General features: G+C 36.0%; 9 protein-coding genes and 1 non-coding gene across 10 annotated transcripts; 7 read left to right on the forward strand and 3 right to left on the reverse strand.

Moving 5' to 3' along the window:
• The first annotated feature begins 264 nt into the window (after positions 1-264).
• On the forward strand, positions 265-1,963 carry SPOG_03603 (uncharacterized protein). Its single transcript, XM_013165866.1, has 5 exons — positions 265-600; positions 817-1,050; positions 1,096-1,317; positions 1,356-1,451; positions 1,509-1,963. Exons 1-5 carry the CDS (start codon positions 489-491, stop codon positions 1,535-1,537), a joined length of 693 nt encoding a protein of 230 aa, XP_013021320.1. The 5' UTR covers positions 265-488; the 3' UTR covers positions 1,538-1,963.
• Positions 1,964-4,221: 2,258 nt separating this feature from the next.
• Positions 4,222-5,431, forward strand: SPOG_03604 (uncharacterized protein; the record flags this gene model as incomplete). Its single annotated transcript, XM_013165867.1, has 2 exons — positions 4,222-4,238; positions 4,645-5,431. The coding sequence occupies 2 exons, from the start codon at positions 4,222-4,224 to the stop codon at positions 5,429-5,431; spliced, it is 804 nt and encodes a 267-aa protein (XP_013021321.1).
• A 152-nt stretch (positions 5,432-5,583) lies between these two features.
• Positions 5,584-7,218, forward strand: SPOG_03605 (uncharacterized protein; the record flags this gene model as incomplete). Its single annotated transcript, XM_013165868.1, has 1 exon — positions 5,584-7,218. The coding sequence occupies one exon, from the start codon at positions 5,584-5,586 to the stop codon at positions 6,508-6,510; it is 927 nt and encodes a 308-aa protein (XP_013021322.1). The 3' UTR covers positions 6,511-7,218.
• Positions 7,219-8,889: 1,671 nt separating this feature from the next.
• On the forward strand, positions 8,890-9,737 carry SPOG_05008 (uncharacterized protein). The gene has a single exon (XM_013166627.1). The coding sequence runs from the start codon at positions 9,035-9,037 to the stop codon at positions 9,512-9,514; it is 480 nt and encodes a 159-aa protein (XP_013022081.1). The 5' UTR covers positions 8,890-9,034; the 3' UTR covers positions 9,515-9,737.
• Positions 9,738-10,403: 666 nt separating this feature from the next.
• SPOG_03606 (Zn2+ dependent hydrolase) lies at positions 10,404-11,249 on the forward strand (the record flags this gene model as incomplete). Its single annotated transcript, XM_013165869.1, has 2 exons — positions 10,404-10,791; positions 10,894-11,249. 2 exons carry the CDS (start codon positions 10,404-10,406, stop codon positions 11,247-11,249), a joined length of 744 nt encoding a protein of 247 aa, XP_013021323.1.
• A 2,885-nt stretch (positions 11,250-14,134) lies between these two features.
• SPOG_03607 (uncharacterized protein) lies at positions 14,135-16,406 on the forward strand. The gene has a single exon (XM_013165870.1). It carries the CDS (start codon positions 14,195-14,197, stop codon positions 15,869-15,871), a length of 1,677 nt encoding a protein of 558 aa, XP_013021324.1. The 5' UTR covers positions 14,135-14,194; the 3' UTR covers positions 15,872-16,406.
• Positions 16,407-17,022: 616 nt separating this feature from the next.
• On the reverse strand, positions 17,023-17,400 carry SPOG_03608 (uncharacterized protein; the record flags this gene model as incomplete). Its single annotated transcript, XM_013165871.1, has 2 exons — positions 17,023-17,227; positions 17,339-17,400. 2 exons carry the CDS (start codon positions 17,398-17,400, stop codon positions 17,023-17,025), a joined length of 267 nt encoding a protein of 88 aa, XP_013021325.1.
• A 517-nt stretch (positions 17,401-17,917) lies between these two features.
• SPOG_03609 (NAD dependent epimerase/dehydratase) lies at positions 17,918-18,943 on the reverse strand (the record flags this gene model as incomplete). The annotated part of the gene is made up of 2 exons (XM_013165872.1): positions 17,918-18,270; positions 18,328-18,943. The coding sequence occupies 2 exons, from the start codon at positions 18,941-18,943 to the stop codon at positions 17,918-17,920; spliced, it is 969 nt and encodes a 322-aa protein (XP_013021326.1).
• Positions 18,944-20,557: 1,614 nt separating this feature from the next.
• SPOG_16101 lies at positions 20,558-20,678 on the forward strand. The gene has a single exon (XR_001203046.1). It is a non-coding gene; the product is annotated as a 5S ribosomal RNA (ribosomal RNA).
• Positions 20,679-20,985: 307 nt separating this feature from the next.
• On the reverse strand, positions 20,986-21,138 carry SPOG_03610 (uncharacterized protein; the record flags this gene model as incomplete). Its single annotated transcript, XM_013165873.1, has 1 exon — positions 20,986-21,138. The coding sequence occupies one exon, from the start codon at positions 21,136-21,138 to the stop codon at positions 20,986-20,988; it is 153 nt and encodes a 50-aa protein (XP_013021327.1).
• Between the last annotated feature and the right edge of the window lie 211 nt (positions 21,139-21,349).

Consider the following 21,349-nt stretch of genomic DNA (forward strand, 5'->3'; position numbering starts at 1 on the left):
GCAACCAAGTTTAGGATCTGATTAACCAAATGAAAAGTGTAAAACTTATTAAGCCAAAATTACTGAAACTTCCAATATGAAGATATGCATTTCCAATCCCTTATCAATATCATTCAAAGCAAAAAGCATGGTTGTTTTGCCAAATGTTCCTTTGTTTACTTTTTGTAATAAATAACGACTCTTTTGGATTATAATAAAAGAAAATTCGTAACGAGGACTGTGACCAGTCAGTGACATAATGTCGCAGCTTTTATGAATGAGACATGCGAAAGTCCACTACCAAGATTTTTTCAAATTCGCATCTTTGGTTTTAACAGGGAGTTTATTTTTGTACATTCTTTTACTTTTTTAAAGTAAGGTCCAATTCCTTTTTTTTTGGACGGATCCTTGAAGAGTGGAACCAGTTCTTCGGACTTTTCTTGGTGACTCTGCTTTTCGTTTAGCTTTAAATATCCGTGTTATTTTCGGGTTTGATTTGTCATTCTAAAATGAAGAATAAGTATACTCCTGTTTCAGACTCTGATGACTCTTCCAAAACGCTCAATGATGAAAAGGCAGAGAGTCGACCTCTTTCAGATGGTACGCCTCCTCCGTATTCAGGTAAGATTTGTTGAAATAGATAGAAAGGGATGTCAATTGTTTGTGTGCTTGTTTGAACGATTCAAATCCAAAGGAGTTCTGATGGAGAAATCATGCTTGTTTGTTTATTTGTTGGGTTCGAAACTAATAACCTTGTCGATAACTTTCAACAAACATGATAAACACCTCTTTTCTCTCGCAAACAAAGAAAACATCAGTCGCTAATACATCTCTTAGCTTCCAAGAAATATATCGATTTAGAAATAGCTCTTGAAACGGAAGAAATTTCTAAAAAGAAAAGATATCTGACGCCTCGTGAATTGGCAGTCGTTTTTACTGTTTTCATTGTATATAATGTATGCTTATTTATTGCGAGGGCTGTTCTGCTTGTTTACGAAATCCATATAAATCAGATTGCCACTTGGGTACTTTTGTTCGTTTGGTGTGTGCTATTTCTGTCATTGGCAATCGGTAAGAAAATTAATTCAGCAGTTCAAATGACTTTTTAACTATTAGTTATAACTCAAATGCCTAAAGAATGGTTTACGCAAGCTGGAAGATCAACCAAAAAAGTATTTTCAGCTATGTGTGTCGCAGCATTATATGTGTGTTCTCTCGATGTCCCCGGTTTCGCCATGTATTATAATATAAAGAAACTAATAGGATTTGAAAAGATAAACAATCCTTTATTCTATGCCGTTTGTTTTGTTAACTTTGCCTTGTTTCTTTATTTGACGAGTATGTCATACACCGGCGAAATTTTCTAACTGTTCTAGTGAATCCAAATGCGCGTGAACTACTAGGATCAATTATTATTGACTTGAAAAACGACTTTGGACACGGCTTAGGAAATGCTGTGGATCGTCTTTTAGGTATGTACACTTCGTAAATGCTTCCCATCATTAGGGCGTTATTAACCAATTCAAAAGGAGCAAATCGAACTTTAGCCTCTTACTGAGCAAAGGGCTGAAATTTGAGTTTTACCGAACCTGCTTTCGTTCTTCATATTCGCTCCTTTTTTCCTTCTTTGGAAGTATTCATGTCAGTTGCAGTCCACCAAGTTATTGCATTCGCTTCCACAAAAGAAAAAATAAGATAAATTCGGCAGACTTTGATTGTTTTACTAATTCACTCTTTCATGGACTTTAAATTCGTCTCGCAATATCGTTGTTTATGCATCGTTCATTTTCTTCGTGTATAGAACATCCTATTGATTATAAACATACTCTAAGAAAATTCCACTATTGTTTAGCTCAACACTGAGAGGCGTAATTGCATGTCTCGTAAATGGCAAGGACGAAAATGAGTATCAACAGAGACTAAATAAACTGTTTATACAACTTGCTTAGTATAGTATACCAGATCCCTGGAAGCTATACTATTCATTCTAATAGTACATGAAGTATCCAATGTAAATTCCTCCTAAAATTGCAAATTTTTCACTGAACACTTATTCTAATAACAAATGAAATTTCGTCTGTGACAATGATGTCACGGGAAAATACTCCGTATAGTTATAAGAGTGTGAGTGGAATACAGTTGTAGCTGATTGAATTGTCAAGTTGAATACTCTAAAATAAGTTACTAAATATCTGGAGTGATATATCTTTAGTAACGTCTCTGGTGATACTAATGAATATGTTATCGAACAAGTTTATTAGCTCTGCCAGCAAAATAATCCTAACTGAAGAATTTGGCTGAGGAGAATGGCGTTTATATAGTAATCTAAAACTAGGAAGTAAACAAACAATAAGTTTTAAATAATCATTGATTATTGGTTATACTTTACATCTGCTTTCTCAGTTTTGTTTGTTTGTGTCACGGGAGAAATCTCACACGTTATGAGAATGTAAATCGAGTAGAAGTAATAAGTACAATTACAAAGTTGTCTATTGGGATTGGACGTGTTAGTACTACGTAGAGTAATAGTAATATGTCCAGGGATCTGATTAACTAAATGAAACGACTAAGTGTCAATCTTATTTAGCCTGATCAGTCAAATCTTCCGATCTGAAGATTTCGACTGTCAACACACATATATATATTGTTCTGTATATTTGCCATTGTGACTGGCTTCTCTAATTAATAGCAATGATCACGAATTGTAAATTTTTATCGGAGTTTCTGCATTCAAAGAGAAATTTGCAATTTCAATTTTTTGTTTACTTATTATCAAGCACAATTCTTTAAGCTTATGAATATTAACTGATATTATCTAATATTCCATTCTTATAACGGATTGCTATATTATGAATGCTAACGAGGGATCCAATTATGACAGGATCCAATTATGACACTTGTCACGGGTGTCACGGGAGAAATCTCACACGTTATGAGAATGTAAATCGAGTGGAAGTAATAAGTACAATTACAAAATTGTCTTTTGGAATTGAACGCTTTTGTACTACGTAGAGTAATAGTAATATGTCCAGGGATCTGATTAACTAAATTGAAAGTAGGAAGACGATCTTATTTAGCCAAATCAGTCGAATCTTCCAATCTGAAGAATTCGACTGTGGATTCATAGTTTATGTATCTTCGCTGGGACAACTAACATAATTTATCTCCTTGTAAACCAAAGGTCTCTTTAATTGAAAGACCTCCGTTCCGAAAAACTGTCCAAATGGTTGTTAAAATCGTATTTTCTTTGTTTTGTTTACCATTAGTAATATCTCTTCCTTTATTCTTATTGCATTTGCTAATATTCAGCAATATGCTCTTATGATAGAGTATTGTAATATATATAATATTAACAAGACACCTATCGTGACAATGTGTCATAATTGGATCCCTCGTTAGCATTCATAATATAACAATCCGTTATAAGAATGGAATATTAGCTAATATCAGTTAATATTCATAAGCTTAAAGAATTGTGCTTGATAATAAGTAAACAAAAAATTGAAATTGCAAATTTCTCTTTGAATGCAGAAACTCCGATTAAAATTTACAATTCGTGATCATTGTTATTAATTAGAGAAGCCAGTCACGATGGCAAATATACAGAACAATATATATATGAGTGTTGACAGTCGAAATCTTCAGATCGGAAGATTTGACTGATCAGGCTAAATAAGATTGACACTTAGTCGTTTCATTTAGTTAATCAGATCCCTGGACATATTACTATTACTCTACGTAGTACTAACACGTCCAATTCCAATAGACAACTTTGTAATTGTACTTATTACTTCCACTCGATTTACATTCTCATAACGTGTGAGATTTCTCCCGTGACAGTTATAAGAATGAAATATTAGCCAATATCAGTTAATAGTCATAAGCTTAAAGAATTGTGCTTGATAATAAGTAAACAAAAAATTGAAGATGCAAATTTCTCTTTGAATGCAAAAGCTCCGATTAAAATTTACCATTCGTGATCATTGCTATTAATTAGAGAAGCCAGTCACGATTACAACTACAAAATTGTCTATTAGAATTGGACGTGTTAGTACTACGTAGAAGAATAGTAATATGTCCAGGGATCTGATTAACTAAATGAAATGACTAAGTGTCAATCTTATTTAGCCTGATCAGTCAAATCTTCCGATCTAAAGAATTTGACTGTCAACACACATATATATATTACTTCCACTCGATTTACATTCTCATAACGTGTGAGATTTCTCCCGTGACAAAAGTATGATGGAAAGCATTCTGTCATAACCGGTATACTATATTACTAACCTTTTGAGACAATAATTCTATTGTATTAGCAAATACGTTATTATAGAAGGTAAAAAGACGAAACTACGTATCGAAATATATCTAAAACAGAAAGAAAGGATTTAAATTGATATTAAAAGATATATATACCTCTAGTTGAAAGCTCAAATCTTCAGATTGGAATATTTGACTGATCTAGCTAAATAAATTGTTCATACAGCTTACTTAGTGAATCAGATCCCTGGAAGCTATTACTATCCTTTTTTTTGATAGTATTAAAGCATCCAATTTTAGTACAATTCCCGTTTAACTGTATATTTATTTCCACTGAATATTTATTCTCATAACATGTGAGATTCAACTGTGGCACATCAAGTCTTATCTTTTATACTAGTAAAGTCCCACTCCAATTGGCAACAGTTCGGTATCCACAAGTTTTGCTGTTTCCTCGTTTCCTACCAGCATTTCAGGATTCAGTGATAGAGTTACCTCCCGGGTTCCTCCTACTAGCTTTTCGGAATACGGTGGCAGTTTTGTTTCTCAGATACCAAGTAGCAACAACTCTGGATCCACTAGTGTCATTGCTTCCTCAGCTACAATTAGCAGCTTAGGCTTCAACGGTAATAGTACTTCCTCAATACCTACTACCAGCTCAGGATTCAGCGATACTGTTGCTTCCCCGGTTCCCAATAACAGCTCGGTATCCACCAGTATTACTGCTTCTTCAGCTTCAACTAAAAACTCAAGTTTCCGCCGTATTGCTAGTTCTTTGAAGCCAGTAAGTACAACTGTCAGTCATGGTGATTCAATTTCTACTCTGTTGATTACTCCAAAAGAAGGGATTGCAGATAGCTTCGTTAGTTCCCCAACTGTTACATTTTCGAGTGCTAGTTCTTTTCTTCCTTGGCCAGAACTTTCAGCTAATTCTTCCGACACTAAGTACGGGAACTCTTCCGCTGATGGTTTCGTGACGGCGTCGACTCCTATTGCTTCTAGTAGGATTTTCAGTACTTTTGTAGTTTCCATTTTATCTAGCAACTCAAACTCACATGGTAATGCTAGTAATACTTCAAAGTTTAGTTCACAAGCCGTTAGCGCTAGTAGCCAATCGTCGATTATTGATTCTGTCGCATCAGCAGGATCAAAAGTTTCTTCTTTTTTTGGTCCTCTTTGTTTCCTTTGTTAGTCTCTGGATACTTGCTTGATCTGTAAATTAGAATTTTTTAGGATTTTAGCGATTTACGTTAGTATGCACGCTCAGGCTCAGGCTCCTGGGCTCGGGCTCACTTCCTTCACCGTGCAAACAACTACTTTTCTTTTGTTTTTTTAGTGATAACAATGAACCACATACTCACTATCCTTTCATTACTCATCTTATCTTTTGATTCAGCGTATTCTGTAGAGACATACCTGAGACGAGGTTTTGATAACAGCACTGTATGGAATACGATACATGATTGCATTTCACGACACTTCAATGGAAAAACTATTGTTGACCGTGTATCAAGTACACACGACAGATTTGCATTATGGATCGATTCCGGAAACAATATCGACTACGTTGTCACCGGTAATGTTACAGATGCAATACTTCGGTGTATTTATGATAAACACCCTAATGTTACTATAGATGTCCATTTACATAATCAGTTCGCTGTAGCAGGGTCGCGTTATTCTGATACAGATGTCAGCGACTTCTATGACTATTTCGGCCATGGATATCCGATTGACTATGATCCAGATTATTCAAGTGAAGAGTACGGTGATGTGGACTCTGATGTTGAACACGCGCAAAATGATGGCAATTCTAACACTGACTACAGTACTTTAGCTGTCAGTAATCAGGGGAGTAAGCCTGATTCTATGGGTAAACCCAGGCAGAATAGAGAACATCTCACCATATCTTGGTATGGAAAAGGAGGCGACCAAGACTTTCTCGGAAGTAACGTAGATGCAAAGACTACATTACAATGTGGTATGTGTTATAGCATACCAAATAGAATAGCTAGCAGTCTTTTAGTATCTAACCAACAAGGCTATGAGATAGACTTGATGTTTGGGCCTCACCATGCGTGTCGATATAGATCATCTAATGGCTCAAGGTTCACTGCAGGTAAAACAGCCAAGGCAGGAACTAATGAACCAACAGATGTCGACTATAGAGTTGGATCATTTTGGACACAATGTAACTCTCAAGACGGCTGGCCTAATGCTGACACCGGAAGCAAAGTGTCTCGGGAGGTAATATGGTTAAATAAACGCTAGTTCAACCAAATCTCGTAGTTAAACTTATTTGTGATCTCTGTGCAAATTGCGCTACAGTTTGCTACCCATCGTTCATTTCTGCCTGTTCAAAGCTTTGCCAGAATCCTCATGTGTGTTTTGTTCATGTGTTCTCTGTCAAGACTTTCGCCAACTGACTGTCTTTACCTTGTCTATCTCTATCTATCTCTATCTCTATGTCTATGTCTATGTCTATGTCTATGTCTAACTGGTTCTTTTTCTAATTAATTTAATTTACGAATTTGAAGCGAATATTCATAATGATTAGTTTATTACTATTTCCATCTCTGTAAACTACCCAAGTCCTTGCTTGGGTTCTCTTATTTTAAAAGAGTTTAACCCGAAACAACAGACAGGGATAATGGGACACAAATGACAAAATGAAATATTCCAATTGAGGCAACTTGTGCACCACCCCTACTCCCTACTCGTCAAGGTATGGACAGTTTGTAACTCAAAGAGTGTCTTCTGTCATTCTGTGTCATCTATTTTGATAACCCCACTAAGTAGTCGTCAACTGAATTAAACATTTTTACAGGAATTATTGCTAGGATAAAGGCTCTTTCATTACTTTTGGAATTCATATCAAGGGATGAAAATTCAATTTTTCTATATCAGTGAATAATAATTACGATGTAAATAGCGCTTGACTGGTCCAGTTCTAAATAAAATTTTATGAAGCCTTTCCTGAAATCAGAACCTGGCTATAAAACTTTACAAGCCTTAATAAATCTGAACTAACTATACTGATCATCCTCAATTATCTTTAAGTTATATGGAAATGATTAAGAGTTTCGTGCTTGTGGTTTTTGTTTGACAATTCTGGGTGACGGATTCCTCAATATTTTACTTCTCCAATCATTTTCGTAGAGTTTTTTTTTTTTTTTCTTTTTCTTTTTTTCTTTTTTTTTTTTCGAATACGATCGAGCATATTGGGAGCTTTTAAAGATCTTTTTAAGTGATGTATTGAAGAAAACAGGTATTGATTTCAAATGTATGTTCTCAAAGGTTTTTGTACAATATGGATTGAAAAAAATGAAGCGAAATGGAGCGTCTCGTCGGTACACAAGTTTATCTGGAACTGCAATGAAAGCGATGAATCCTTTTGCGATTATATTCAATTCAATCAAACAGACTATAAAACGAATTTTAATCATTTCATTTGTCCATGAAAAAAAGCAAACCATTCCTTAACCCCCTTAGAGGCTAATTTAAATCTAAAGTGGTCGCTTATTCAGGAAAGATCAATCTACTTTGCAACAGGTCCCTTGATGATAACTTTCGTGACATCGTGGTATCCCTTAACGAGATCATCAAGACGCTCCTTGATAGCTGTATCAATTTTTGCGCAAGACAAAGGGGATAAATAAGAGATGCTATCTATATAACTCTATATAATAACTAGCTCTGTTAACTATCGTTGACAGAAGGGACCAAGGACCTTTTTTTGTTTACCTCTGTGTCCTATTATGCGTGTGTGGATGTCACTGTGTTTTTGTATAATTAAAACAGCTGAAGCACTTTATCAATTACTCGTTCCAAATGAAAGCTATCTTCGCTTTTAACGCAATCTTTTTTTAACCTTACGGATTATTTTCATTATGACTAATAGTAATCGTTTCCGCTGACAAATAATATTATTAAGCTAGCAATCAAGAGATGCTTATTTCCCCGCTCTTGGCTACGTAACTATATAAATATATAAATACATAAATACAAGCAACATTGTCGGAAAGATAAACAGAGAATAAGCACTCATTTTCTTATTTGCAAAATGACAGCTGGCTTAGAACAATCAAATTTATTTAAACCGATTACTGTTGGTAAAAATACACTAGATCAAAGGGTAGTTTTTGCTCCTACAACAAGATTCCGTGCTGTAGATGATCATACTCCAAGCGACTTGATGCTACAATACTATTCGGATAGAGCACAAGCTCCTGGTTCGTTGCTCATTACGGAAGCCACCTTCATTTCTCCTCGCGCTGGCTTATACCCTAACATTCCTGGCATTTGGAATGACAAACATGTTCAAGGATGGAAAAAGATTACTGATGCAGTACATGCTAAAGGTAGTTATATGGCGTGTCAAGTTATGTTTTTAGGAAGAGTTGGATCCCCGGAGCTTTTGAAAAAGCATGGGTTGGATTTGATTTCTCCCTCTGCTATATACAAATGCGAGGAGTCCAAGAAGGCTGCAGAAGCTGCAGGCAATCCTGTGAGAGCATTGACTGAAGAAGAAATCAAGGGCATTATTTATAAAGATTACAAGAATGCAGCAATCAATGCTATGGAAGCTGGATTTGATTATGTGGAAATTCATAGTGCACATGGATACATGCTTGATCAATTCCTACAGCCCGCTACGAATCAAAGAACAGATAACTATGGTGGTTCTATTGAAAAGCGTGCAAGAATTGTGCTTGAAATTATTGACCTCTTAAGTGACACAATCGGCGCTGAAAAGCTTGCAATCAGATTGTCTCCTTGGGCCAAATTCCAAGGAATGAAAGCTGAACAAGATACTGTGCATCCTATTACGACATTTAGTTATATTGTAAATGAGCTTCAGAAGCGTGCAAACAATGGTAAGCAGCTTGTTTATCTTTCCCTTGTGGAACCTAGGGTCCAAGGGATTTTTGATGTCAACGCATCTGACATTGTTGGTTCCAACGACTTTATCAAGAAATTGTGGAAAGGAGCCATTTTGCATAGTGGTAATTATACTTATGACAGTCCTGAGTTTAAGTTATTGAAGGCTGATGTTAATATTGACGACCGTACTATGATTGGATTTTCGAGATATTTTACATCAAATCCAGATTTGATTGAGAGATTGAGGAAAGGTCTTGAGCTTACTCCTTACGTTCGTTCTTTGTTCTATGCTACTAACAACAATGGTTATAACACTTTCCCAAATTATGGCAAGGAATTGCAGTTTGACCCCAAAGCAGAAGAAAAGAGACGTCCTGTTTCTTTGATCTGAAATTCGATTTATGACGAATGTTGAAAGGCTAATAAATATCGGTTTGAGTAGTATGGTAATAAATGTTGCCTTTCGATTCTTAATGCTTTACATAGATAGATAGAAAGTTATGCTAAGCTACCGCGCAAACTGTGGTAACCATTATATTCTGCTTTCGTAGTAAAGTCAACTGGTTGGCGAATGATTTTTAAATGAAACCTTAATGTTATGCTTTTGGAAGAGAGGATAAAGAGCAAATTTTAGTTGAGAATTAAGTATGTTATAATAATCCTTTTCGAAACACATTGTCTTCCAGAATCTTCAGATCGGAAGATTTGACTGATCAGGCCAAATAAGATTGACTGTTAGTCATTTCATTTAGTTAATCAGATCCCTGGGCGTTATTAGTATTCTTCTACGTAGTACTAACACGTCCAATTCTAATAGACAATTTTGCAATTGTACTTATTACTTCCACTCGATTTACATTCTCATAACGTGTGAGATTTCTCCCGTGACACACAGTTACTTTTGTAAAAATATTAGTCCATATCTTATATAACACTAATGCAAATAATTGCGTTTCCTAGCAATTTTGGTATGTAAATTGATATTCGATGCTTTGTTTCTTTTCTTCTTTTTCCTCTCCATACCTATCTTTACTATTTATCTGAATCATTTATTTGGTTCATTATAGCCTGTAAGCTTAAAAGGTTTTTTTTTGAAATTTAGTCCGACTTCGGTAAGCTTATACGGAATGCGGAATAAGTGGGATCGGTTGCGGCTTGCTGATTCATATACCGCTATTAGGATACTATAAATTCAAGCGAAAATCCTTGTAAAGTACAAACGAAGAAAAGAAAATCCATAACTTTCTAAATTCGACTACTGACTATTCTGTTTTTAAAGAATGCCTTCCAACAGCTTCCAAAGCAAAGTGAGTATTACTCACCTTACGACTGCGACTGCTATACTCAGTATTGATAATGTCAACTTTTTGACTGATCCGGTTTTCTCGCCGGCTGGAACTGAAATGCGTTATGAATCGAAACTACTAAAAGATGGACCGGTTCTTTTGCAAAATAGCGTTCATCCTGCTTTGGGATTGGAAAGTTTACCACCCATTGATGCAGTACTCTTAAGTCACGAAAATCATGCGGATAATTTGGATGATCTTGGCCGTCGCCTTTTGGATGGTCGTAAAGTCATTACTACCATGGATGGTGCAAAAAATCTCCATCCCCGACCAGGTGTTCGTGGTATTCGTCCATGGGAGACAATCCCACTTGAAGTCGGCGGTAAGACATTTCAAGTCACCGGCGTACCTACGAGGCACGTTCCAGGAGAAGAATGCACTGGATTCATTCTTCATCTAGATTAATTTGGTACGAGCCCTGAAGGACTTCCAAATGTGATTTACTTCTCTGGTGATACGGTTTACATTGAGGAAATAAAGGAAATTCGTAGAAAGTATCACGTGTGTCTTGCTATTCTCAACCTTGGAAAGGCCATTATGTTTTCACAAGATGGCCCGCTACAGATTACTTTGGATGGCAAGCAAGCTAGTAAACTGGTAAAGGATCTTGGTATAGAAAAAATGGTGCCTATTCATTTTGAAGGCTGGAAACATTTTACTCAATTTGGAGAAGAGTTAACTAAAGATTTCAAGGAAGAAGGAATCAATGACAGAGTTTGTTGGGTAACCCCAGGAAAGCCTACAACCTTGATTTCCGGAAATGTTGAAGGGCAGCATTAAATTGGGAACATATATTTGTTTCTGGAGTTAAAAAGGTATAAAAGTAAACCGATTTTTATTCAAAAACTAAAAAAAGGAATTCAAGTTGCGGAGGAGAATCGGTTTTTTTATAAATTGACCGTAATTTCCCCGTTTTCTGAATGCACGAGCAGATGCTACTTGTATTGACTGTCGAAAGAAAATCCAAACTTAAGAAACAATATATATATGAAGTTTTCTAATGCTGCAAAATAAATTTTGAATTTTGAAATAGAAATGTTTGTAAGATAAAAGAATGAAAAATCTGATCTTACTTGTCAAAGTGAAAACCTTGATAAGTTTGTTGCCGGCCAAAATCTACAAACACGTATTAAGTATAAAAATTTTATACTCTAGTTTTTCTTTTATATCTTGTAAGGGACTATGTGTCAAGATCTGTTCAGGTACCTTATTTAATCATTGCAGCTGAACTTTTGTTTGGATATGCTTTTGGACACTAGTGAACATAGAAAACAAAGCTATTATCAAAACAGAAAATATTACCAAGTAAAGACACCTTTAACGACTATTTTTAACGACTATTTTTTTTTTTGAACAAGATATAAAAACCATGGTTTTACAGTAGGATATTTAGACTTTGGATGGTTTCCCGTAGCAAGAGGACGCAATATTAATTTTTTTTTTTTGAAGATCATTGCATCATGAAACAAGTATTTTTCGCAAAAATTTTTCTGTCAATAAATATAAAACTTCATAAAAAAGAAACAGTTAGATGTGAATGATCACCCTACTTTGGGAAAATCTGATCTGAACATCTAAAATAAAACGAGTTCCGGTTTTCCATTTACACGCTAAAATTATGTTTCCCTCACCTGCATTATAGAGTAATTTCTCACTGTTTCCTCGATAATTTAGCACATTAAAGCGATTCAATACCATACAACTAAGGGATAGCGCTAATAGTTGTTCGAGCTTTCTTAAATCCAAAAGTTACCTGTTTTATCTCGAAAACCACTCAATAAGATTATACGGATTCATCAAAGGCAAAACCTCAGACTACACAGTTATCACTTTCAAAAGCAAACGAATGGCCAACTGGCATATAAATCCCAAAGTTACACACCAGATCGTCAGCGCCACTCGCAAGCGTATATTCCTATTGACGACATTTTTTTTTTAAAAAATAAAAAAGAGAAATAAAAATGATACATCCATGTCCGCGGGAGACGTTCATTGTGTATCCACCAATTAAATCTCATTACCTTCACAAGGCCTTCAGCGCCTTTAGCGCTACCTTTAGCCAAGAAGCTATTTATTGTGTCAATGGTCATTTTAATTTCTGGCATTTTATAATATTTAAACGATTTTAGACGTCTTTTCTGATGGGATTTTGAATACTATAACCAAGCGTGACTTAAAAGTAACAGGTAATTTACTTCCATCACCAGTCAAAATTATGGAAGTAGTATAATTTCCTTTCTGCATTAGGTAACATTATTACTTAGTTAATTAGTCGACAACACTAAAGGAAAATTAAAATGAATTGAGAATAAAAGAGATCATCAACTTAATACCCTTTCACGTAACACAGCAACGGGAAGTTCGGCAGAAGGTGCTTAAGTAGTGTCTGGTTCTTGAGTACCACGAACACCCTCCTCCAAGTCATCCAATTTTTTAGGATAACGTTCATAATATATGGCTGGAAATAGATATAGATAGCCCATAGAAATTCAGTGACCCATTCGAACCTAGCTGAGCGAGAACGATTGTGGTAATGTTACATACCTGCGTATGCAATGACGGAAGCGGTAACCGAGAAACTGACTAAAATCCTTTAGAATTAACGAAAAACCTAATAGCCTACTTTTTTGGCGATGAAAATAAGCGAACAGCCATTCAACCATGTTACTGTCAGCAGCAGCGAAAGCCAAAACATAATAAAATGCAGTGAATTGCCAGTTAAGCCGATAATGGTGCACATCATCACGAATTGATAAAGATATTAAACAGCAGGTACAATCAGCACTAGTTAACACAGCAAATCAACCAAATATGGCTTCTATCTTAGAAGTGGTAGGATATAATAATCGCCATTGTCTACAAAGACGGATGACAAGAAGAGATAATGTATATGAAACGCCCCTAATAACACTCATGGAAATAAAAACTCCTTTGGTATGCGCACCCATATCAGTGAGAAATACGGGATTCGGTTGACCAGGCGTATGCCATTAGTCTTGAGTACTCCAAAGACCAAAAAGGACCATTAAGCACACTTTCCACGTCAAAAAGCAAACAAGTGGTAATAACAATAATAGATAAGCTCAGTAGCGGGGACGACTGCGCATATTAGGAACACGCTCAACCATCATATTAAAATATAAATATATGCTGTGCAACTCTTATTTGTTTATGGCCAGTAAATAATTCAATGTTCGCTCGTATACATTGATGACGACGGTTTTCTTCCTGACTCATAGTCCGCTCCGCTAGCCGCAACCGAATAGTGCGGCTTTCCCAAGATATCCGCAATGGGTGGAAAATTTTGCGGAATCCACTCACAAATGAGCAATGCGTTTACGTATAACATTTAATGACTCTTTCCCGAACAATTGTGAACAACTATGCTTCTACAGTAAAAATATTCAGATTTTGGAAGATTTGGACTGGTCTAAATAAAGATGGTGTTTCAGAATTCTCATTTCATTTCTTAAACCTAACTAGCATCTATTATACTCTGTTCTTTTTTTTTTCTGTATTTGCTATATTCACTCGTTAAACTATTCCCACAAAACCTTTTGTTTAGACCTTGCCAATCCTTGAATATAACACTATCATACAAGATATCGTAATATTTTATTAATGTTGACGAAACACTTATTATGAAACAGTTACTCACACTACTGTACACATCCATTTTCTTTATCCATTATTGACGACCTTATTCGAAAAGTAAATAGGTATCCATGAAAACTTCGTTACAGAGACCCACGAGAGCGAGAAAGGCTTGTCTTGTTTGTCATAGAAAAAAACGAAAGTGTAGCGGTACTTATCCTTGTTCATACTGTCAAAAATTTCGCCATGAATGTAAATATGCCCATGATGCCATGAAAAGCAAAGAACCACATAACAATGTTAATTATCTAGAGACAGAAAGCAGTAATAATCAAAGTTTTGAACCAAACAGCTATGAAAATACTTCTAAACTAGTTTCATCAAATAACGTTTGCGTTCCTTACAACTACGAGACTAGCAAGCATGTTGACCAAATAATGGAAAACAAAAAAGGAAAAGAAAATAGCAAAAAAGCTATCTGCTTTGCTGATATTGTCGGTGAGAAACTCGGGATATCTTCGTCATGGAAATATAAACCATTGGTTTGGAATCTAGGTACCCGTTTTTGTCCGCGGCGAAGAAATGGTACAAAGATGAAAGATTTACTGTCTAGAGATCAGTGCCGCTTTTATGTTTCCGTCTACTTTGAAGATGTTAATCCCGTTCTTGAATTATTGGATCAGATTGCTTTTGAAGAGAAAGTGAAAATGGTTTGGGATAACGAAGCAGCAGAGGAATTTGAGGCCTTAATAAGCATTGTCGTAGTAATCGGCTCTTACTTTTCCTATAAAAATCCCTTACCAACAGAACTCGAGTTGATTCAGCATGCCGAAAACTTGGTGAATCCGGACGCATCTTCGATAAATAATGATCCATCTATCATAAAAATTACTTATTGGATCTTAAAAAGCTTGTATTTACGAATTACCGCTGATCCACATAATGCTTGGTTAGCGTCTTGTACCTCGATGCACTCCATAGAAATGTTTTGCCTTTATTACGAATCCAACGAACGACAGGAAGATTTTACTAGAGATAAACTCCAAGAATACGATTTTCTTCCCTCTTTAAATAAGTTCTTTTCAATTGCATGGGCTTTCAACAAAATTTTATGTACGGAATTTGGAACATATCCTTTGAAGCTATCACAACTAAACACTGGGTCTGTAAGTTTTCCAACAAATTTACACTCTCAACCACATCAGCTCATAGAATTGGCAAAACTTTTACCGGAAGGAGACGATTTAATAAAAGAACCCCAAATATCATATTTTGCAACGATAAACAGATTGTCTCAGCTTCTGAAGCCACAACCTATTATACTGACTCTTTTGAAAACAGCTATTTGTTTCCATATGTATCGGAGACTAATTCTGTCGAACTTTCATGTGAATGAGATGATAATCGGTATTATCTTAGAAATGACTGACAGCGCACTTGATAAATGTCTGATTTTATGCGATAAAGGCCTAGGTTGGTGGAATATCTTAGATATTCCTTTCCATGGTATTTGTGTCCTTTTGTCAATGGATACCAAAGAAAGTTTGCAATTAATTCCAAAAGCACACAAAGTACTGAAAAGTGTCGTAAAAACTTTCGACACTCCTGCTTCGAGAGATGCTTTACATGTCGTAGTAATTTTGTGTGACGCATTAAAAAATAGGAAAATAAATGAAGCAAAACTATTAGAAGTTGAAGAAAGAGAAGATATCACAAGCGACTACGGAATGTCTAGATCATTTGAATTACCCGTAGGGGACCCTTTTTTTGATTTATTTTATTTAGGACATAATGACTTTTTATGCTGATATTTGATATTCTGTTTAACATGACAAAGAAATCACATCTCTCTTTACTTTTCTGTACCTTTTTTATAAATCCAACTATAACTTCTATATCTTGAATTTGTTTATCTCATATTCTCATCCATACTACTTATCTAAAGAGTATTATGCTACCGCCATTTAGAAAAGAAATACTTGCCTAATGAATCTGTCTTACAGAGTTTGCCATAGTTGGGAAATTTAAGTTACCATAGAGCTTCCATTGTATGCAGACAGACTAGTTGGATATTATTTTGTTTCATTAAAGGCGGACGTATAGAGATATGGGATATTAAAAAAATTCTCGGTTAAATATGAAAAGAATAATGCTAGATATATATTTTTTTTACTATAACCAAAAGTTTATTTCCGGTCTTTATAGATAATGTCAGGGACTTCTCCATCTGTACCAATGATTGTCTGCATCATTTGATTGACAAATTAATTTAGAATTTGGAAGCTGACAAAATCAGCACAATGCAAAATCGTGAATAAAATAAGCTTGGTTTGCTGTACCCGATGTTTCAGTTATTATTAGAAACAAGAAAAAAAAAAAAATAAGTAAGACTCAATTAACTCTTAATTTATCTGCATAGGCTAGATAGTAGGTGTTTTGCTAATAGGGCTTCACCTTTCAGCACTCTTATTACTTTTCTTATTTTTATTTATTTTCTTTTTTAAAAAAAATTGTTTTAGTCTGTCGCTTGAGCCGAAGGGGAGAGCTAGCGTTAAGTAAACGCTTCTGTCTATGAAGGCCGCTTATCCTTGCATAAAAAAAAGGGAAGAAAAAAATTTCTTTCTTTGTATTATTTATTATATTTTGAAGACAATTATTGTGGTGATTTGCATTTTTTTATTGCTTTGTTGATGGTCTAAACTTTTGTTATCAGAACACAACCAATTGTTTTCTGATCCAGTAGTCTGAAATTTTGCGGTTCCTTGTAGAATTGCATCTACTCTTTGCAAATAATGTATAAAAAGAAAAAGAAATCCCCATTCGTAAACATCAAAGGACATCATCAATACTATAGATTTAAATCGCAATTTATTCAGGTCCGTTACTCGCGATATTTGTGTCTTTTTACCTTTTTACGTGGGTGCATCATCCTGAGCTTGACTGTCATTCAACCTTTTTTTTATTTATATTTACGGACAGTTGTTGTCTCTACACTTTTTCCATCCTGTTCATCGGACATTTGGGTTATAGGGTAATCCAAGTCAGGAATTGCAGAATAAGCAATCATTTGCCCTTTCCTCATTTCCGGATCAATTTTTACCTGATGGATGCTGCTCTTTACTTTTCCACTGGTCAAGAAGGGCAACATATCTGCAATATTTACTCTAAAGCAAATTGTTAATAAGAAAGACAGAACAAATACAATAGAAATTTTTTACTTACGAAATCACATCTTTGTCAAAGGAAACTCAAACCCAATCAGGTATAATATTTACTCCTGGATGTTTGATTTGTAAAAATTCATATTTTCTTTGAATAAGTAGGGTGATTGTCCCATAATCAAAATGACAATCAGTATCCACATCATCCTTTCTGTGTTCCCATTCCCTCAGGAACGCTGTACTTTATGAGACGAATGAAGTCAAACAAGCTTTACCCTATAAATTTTTTAAAAATATTTTTAAACGAAAACAATTCGTTAATTCCATAAATGTTCCAATACAGTGAAATCCCTTTATACTACTCTTTCCAACAGTATCATTGAATGTTAGCATTTTCAATTCTAGACATTTTATTTTTAAGTTTTACTTATTCTGTCATTTTCAACAAAGTTAATTCAATACTTTCCTCATTTTTACAAGTGGTGAATTCTAGTAATTTTCAATTTTCAACAAAAGTTACTACCCTACCAGCTTAGTTGCATTGCAAGTGAAGAACTTTTTATTTTATTTTTTTTTTATTTTCAGACATGAAAGCATAAAAACGATAATTTATGAACGACAAATCATAGTAATTTTCTATAGCCGACTTTTGATTTATATCATACTAATTCTTTAGAATCAAAACATCTATTTTCATGAAGCAACAACCTTTCCATAACCCTCAAATGGACCCGTCTCCTGCATAATCAAAGGAATTTCATCCTCGGCCAGCGAAGCCGATGTCTTCTTCTCCTTGGGCTCCCACCCCAACTCTCGTAGTCGATTTGCCCTGCTTCGCGAGTTCGTCCCTACCACAGCATCTGTCCACTTCCCAAAAATATCCCCGTAGTTACTGACAGGAATAGTCCGGGGAGTAGGACTCTCAATCTTACCCGCCTGGTGAAGCACGCGTCCAATTTCCGCTGCACAATCATTCCATGACAACTCGTTGCCGTTCTCACAGAACCAATATGGGTTCGGAAGGACCTCCTCGGGCGGAGTCCGCTCTAACCAATCCAGGAGTGTCAGATACCCTCGCGCTAGGTCTTTAACATGAATCTGACTCCAGACTGACCGGCCTTCTCCAACCTGGCCTGCGTAGCCGTGCTTCAAAGCATACCGGACTAAGGTAGGGAGCTGGATAGACAATCTTCCAGGAGGACCGACGCCATAAATAACCGGGGGGATCATAATGGCAATTTTAGCGCGCTTGCCGAGGATCTTCCGGCGACGCACAATCGCTAGGTCTATGGTGCGATGCGGCGCAGAGTCAGGGAGTGCGTCGATGTCTTCAGGCTTGTCATCTTCAAAAACCATATCGCTCTTGAACGCTCCGGCGCTATTGTCGCTTAGGACGCTTGCACCGCTGGTGTGAATGTAAATCGTTTGCAGGTTGTTTTTAGCACGCTCCTCCAGCCCATCAAGGATGGCTTCTGCCGATGGTAAGTGGTCGGCCGTTGCTGTATGGAAAACAATATCGCTGACAGAGACTTGCTTCTGAATGAGGGATCTATCGTCCAGAGACCCGATCACAGTCTTTATACCCTGGGCGTGGAATTCGGCGGCAGTGGATTCCCGGCGAGTCAAGGTTGTTACATGGTAATTTCTTTGCAAGAGAAAATCCAATATCTGGCCGCCAATATAGCCTGGACCAAGGAGGAAAACAGATTTCTCAGACATTATGATAGTCGTTGGATCGGGGTGTGTAGGTAATAGGGTAATATCTTGGAATCACATCCTGGTGAATCTATGCAATATATATAGGGAGCCAATACCAATACTTTGAAGTTTAGTAATCAACTTTAGTAATCAACTCCACATGCACCGGATAAGCACATTGACCAAGTTTATAGCTACGTAACATTTGACACCGCTGCTACGTAATTTTTTGCAACGCGTTACTAAAGTAATCCACCGAGAGCGTGCACGGATGTACTATACAGATCTCATAATGTTATGGAGTAAGTAAATAATTAAGTAAGCAAGCACGCACAAACAAACCCCATTCGTCCAAGTCTCCAAGGCTAAGATGCTTAGTGTCATATTAGCTTATTTTTCTCTCCTAGCTAATGGACTTAACGCTTTGTTAGGAGACCGAAATCTGTTTTAACCCATCCCAAGAGATAATTCCACACATGTAGATACGGTAAATTTTCTTACATGTTTGTCCGCGTTTGGTTTTCCAGGCAACACAGTTATAGCCACTGACGATACACAAATACTAGCGATTGTAAGCAATACGACCGAAACTGATACTGATACCCTCAATCCCGTAACGTTGAGGTGCTATCAATTGTTTGCTTACGGGCTGTCTTTTACACACTATAAGTATGACCACTTCCCATATGATGAAATACGTCCTGTTACCTCCTTAGAGGACGCGTTAGTTAATCCAGATTCGCTACCTGAGTTCATTCGAAATAAGCCTGTACGCAGTTCAGACCAGAACAAGCACATCAATCTGGAATAGTAAACGAGGAAAATACACTGCTTATCGTAATATGTTTATACCACAAGACACGGGGTGCAGTAGTAACGAGCAGTTTATGACGCCCTCAGATGTATGTCAAGATGACTTGAAGAATCTATTTTATGCCTACCAAGCTAAATAAGATTGACACTTAGTCGTTTCATTTAGTTAATCAGATCCTTCGACGTAATACTATCCTTCTACATAGTACTAAGTTGTTCAATTTCAATAAACAACTCTGTGATTGTACTTTATTACTTCCACTCGATTTACATTCTCATAACGTGTGAGATTTCTCTCGTGACACCCGTGATACCTATGGCAATTCAAATATATATGCCTATATATAATTTTATATAAAATACAATCGAATACTCCAGAAGTATAATTCAGTACCAAAAAAAAAACTACTTGCAAAAAAACAATGCAAACTTGTACACATAAATTCTTTTTACTCTATAATTCGTCATTTTCTTTACGATATTTTGTGTTTTCTAATTTGTTTATTTTACTGTATTCTATTGTTTTGCTTTTTCTATTCTATTTCTTGTGTTGTTATTTTCAACATTGACATTGTCATTTCGCTTATATTAGAGATGACGTTCCAAGTTGCTGCCTCTTTGTTTTGTATACACAGTTTAGCAGCATAGAGTGGGAGTATATAGACGAAAAGAGGTAGGGTCAACATGTAGATAAAAAAGTTTTATCACAAGACAACGAAATAATGAAACAAATGAGACAAGTATGCTTTGACATGATGCACATAGATACTATTTCTTTTATTATTCGGTATGAATATGTTTAAATGAACTCGTTAACTGTCTACGCCCATACCTAAGCGAAAACACCAGTTCCCGTCCGATCATAGCAGTTAAGTGAAAACGTCTGAGGGCCTCGTTCGTACTATAGTTGGAGACAATATGGGAAACCGGGGTGCTGTAGGCTTTTCCTAGTTTTTGCCTTTTTTATATAAAAGCATCGCCTGGCTGTCATTTTGATCGGCATGGTCCTTTGACTTAATGATACTAGTGATTGCAAGGAAGCAAAAGCCATCCATGATTCAGTAATTAATTAAATTCCTTATAAGTTAGAAATGAAAAGATTTTATAAGGATCAGTAAATTAAAAACTGCTTGACGAATAAATATAAGAAACAAAATGCAAAGATGAAACATAAACATAAGCATAAGCATGCTGTAGAAAAACAACAAGAACGGACATCCTAATAAACAATGCTTTACTTTCCGTATAAATCAACTCCCACCGCTTTCAACATCCCTAGACTGATCCGGTTCCTGGCGTAACCCTGGAGATTGCTCAGTATGTTCAGAGGTATGTTCAGAGGAAGGTTGTTTGAACGTAACATTACTACGATCGCTGAGCTGGTTTTCAGGTTCTGCTGGCATAGTATTTAACGGGATACAGTATCAGTCGTAAAGTCGTTTCTTTCCGACGGCATCCTGAAGCCTAGAGCATTAGTTATTGCAAATGCAACTGGGGGGATTTCAAAAAAAGCAAAGTCCGATCCTGTTTGAATATCATTCAAACTGATTAGCACTGTTCTTTCTAACGCTGGTTCTATGTTTACATTTTGTAATAAACGACGACTCTTTTGGA

Source organism: Schizosaccharomyces cryophilus (assembly GCF_000004155.1).
Source record: "Schizosaccharomyces cryophilus OY26 unplaced genomic scaffold supercont4.1, whole genome shotgun sequence".
NCBI classification, from domain to species: domain Eukaryota; kingdom Fungi; phylum Ascomycota; class Schizosaccharomycetes; order Schizosaccharomycetales; family Schizosaccharomycetaceae; genus Schizosaccharomyces; species Schizosaccharomyces cryophilus.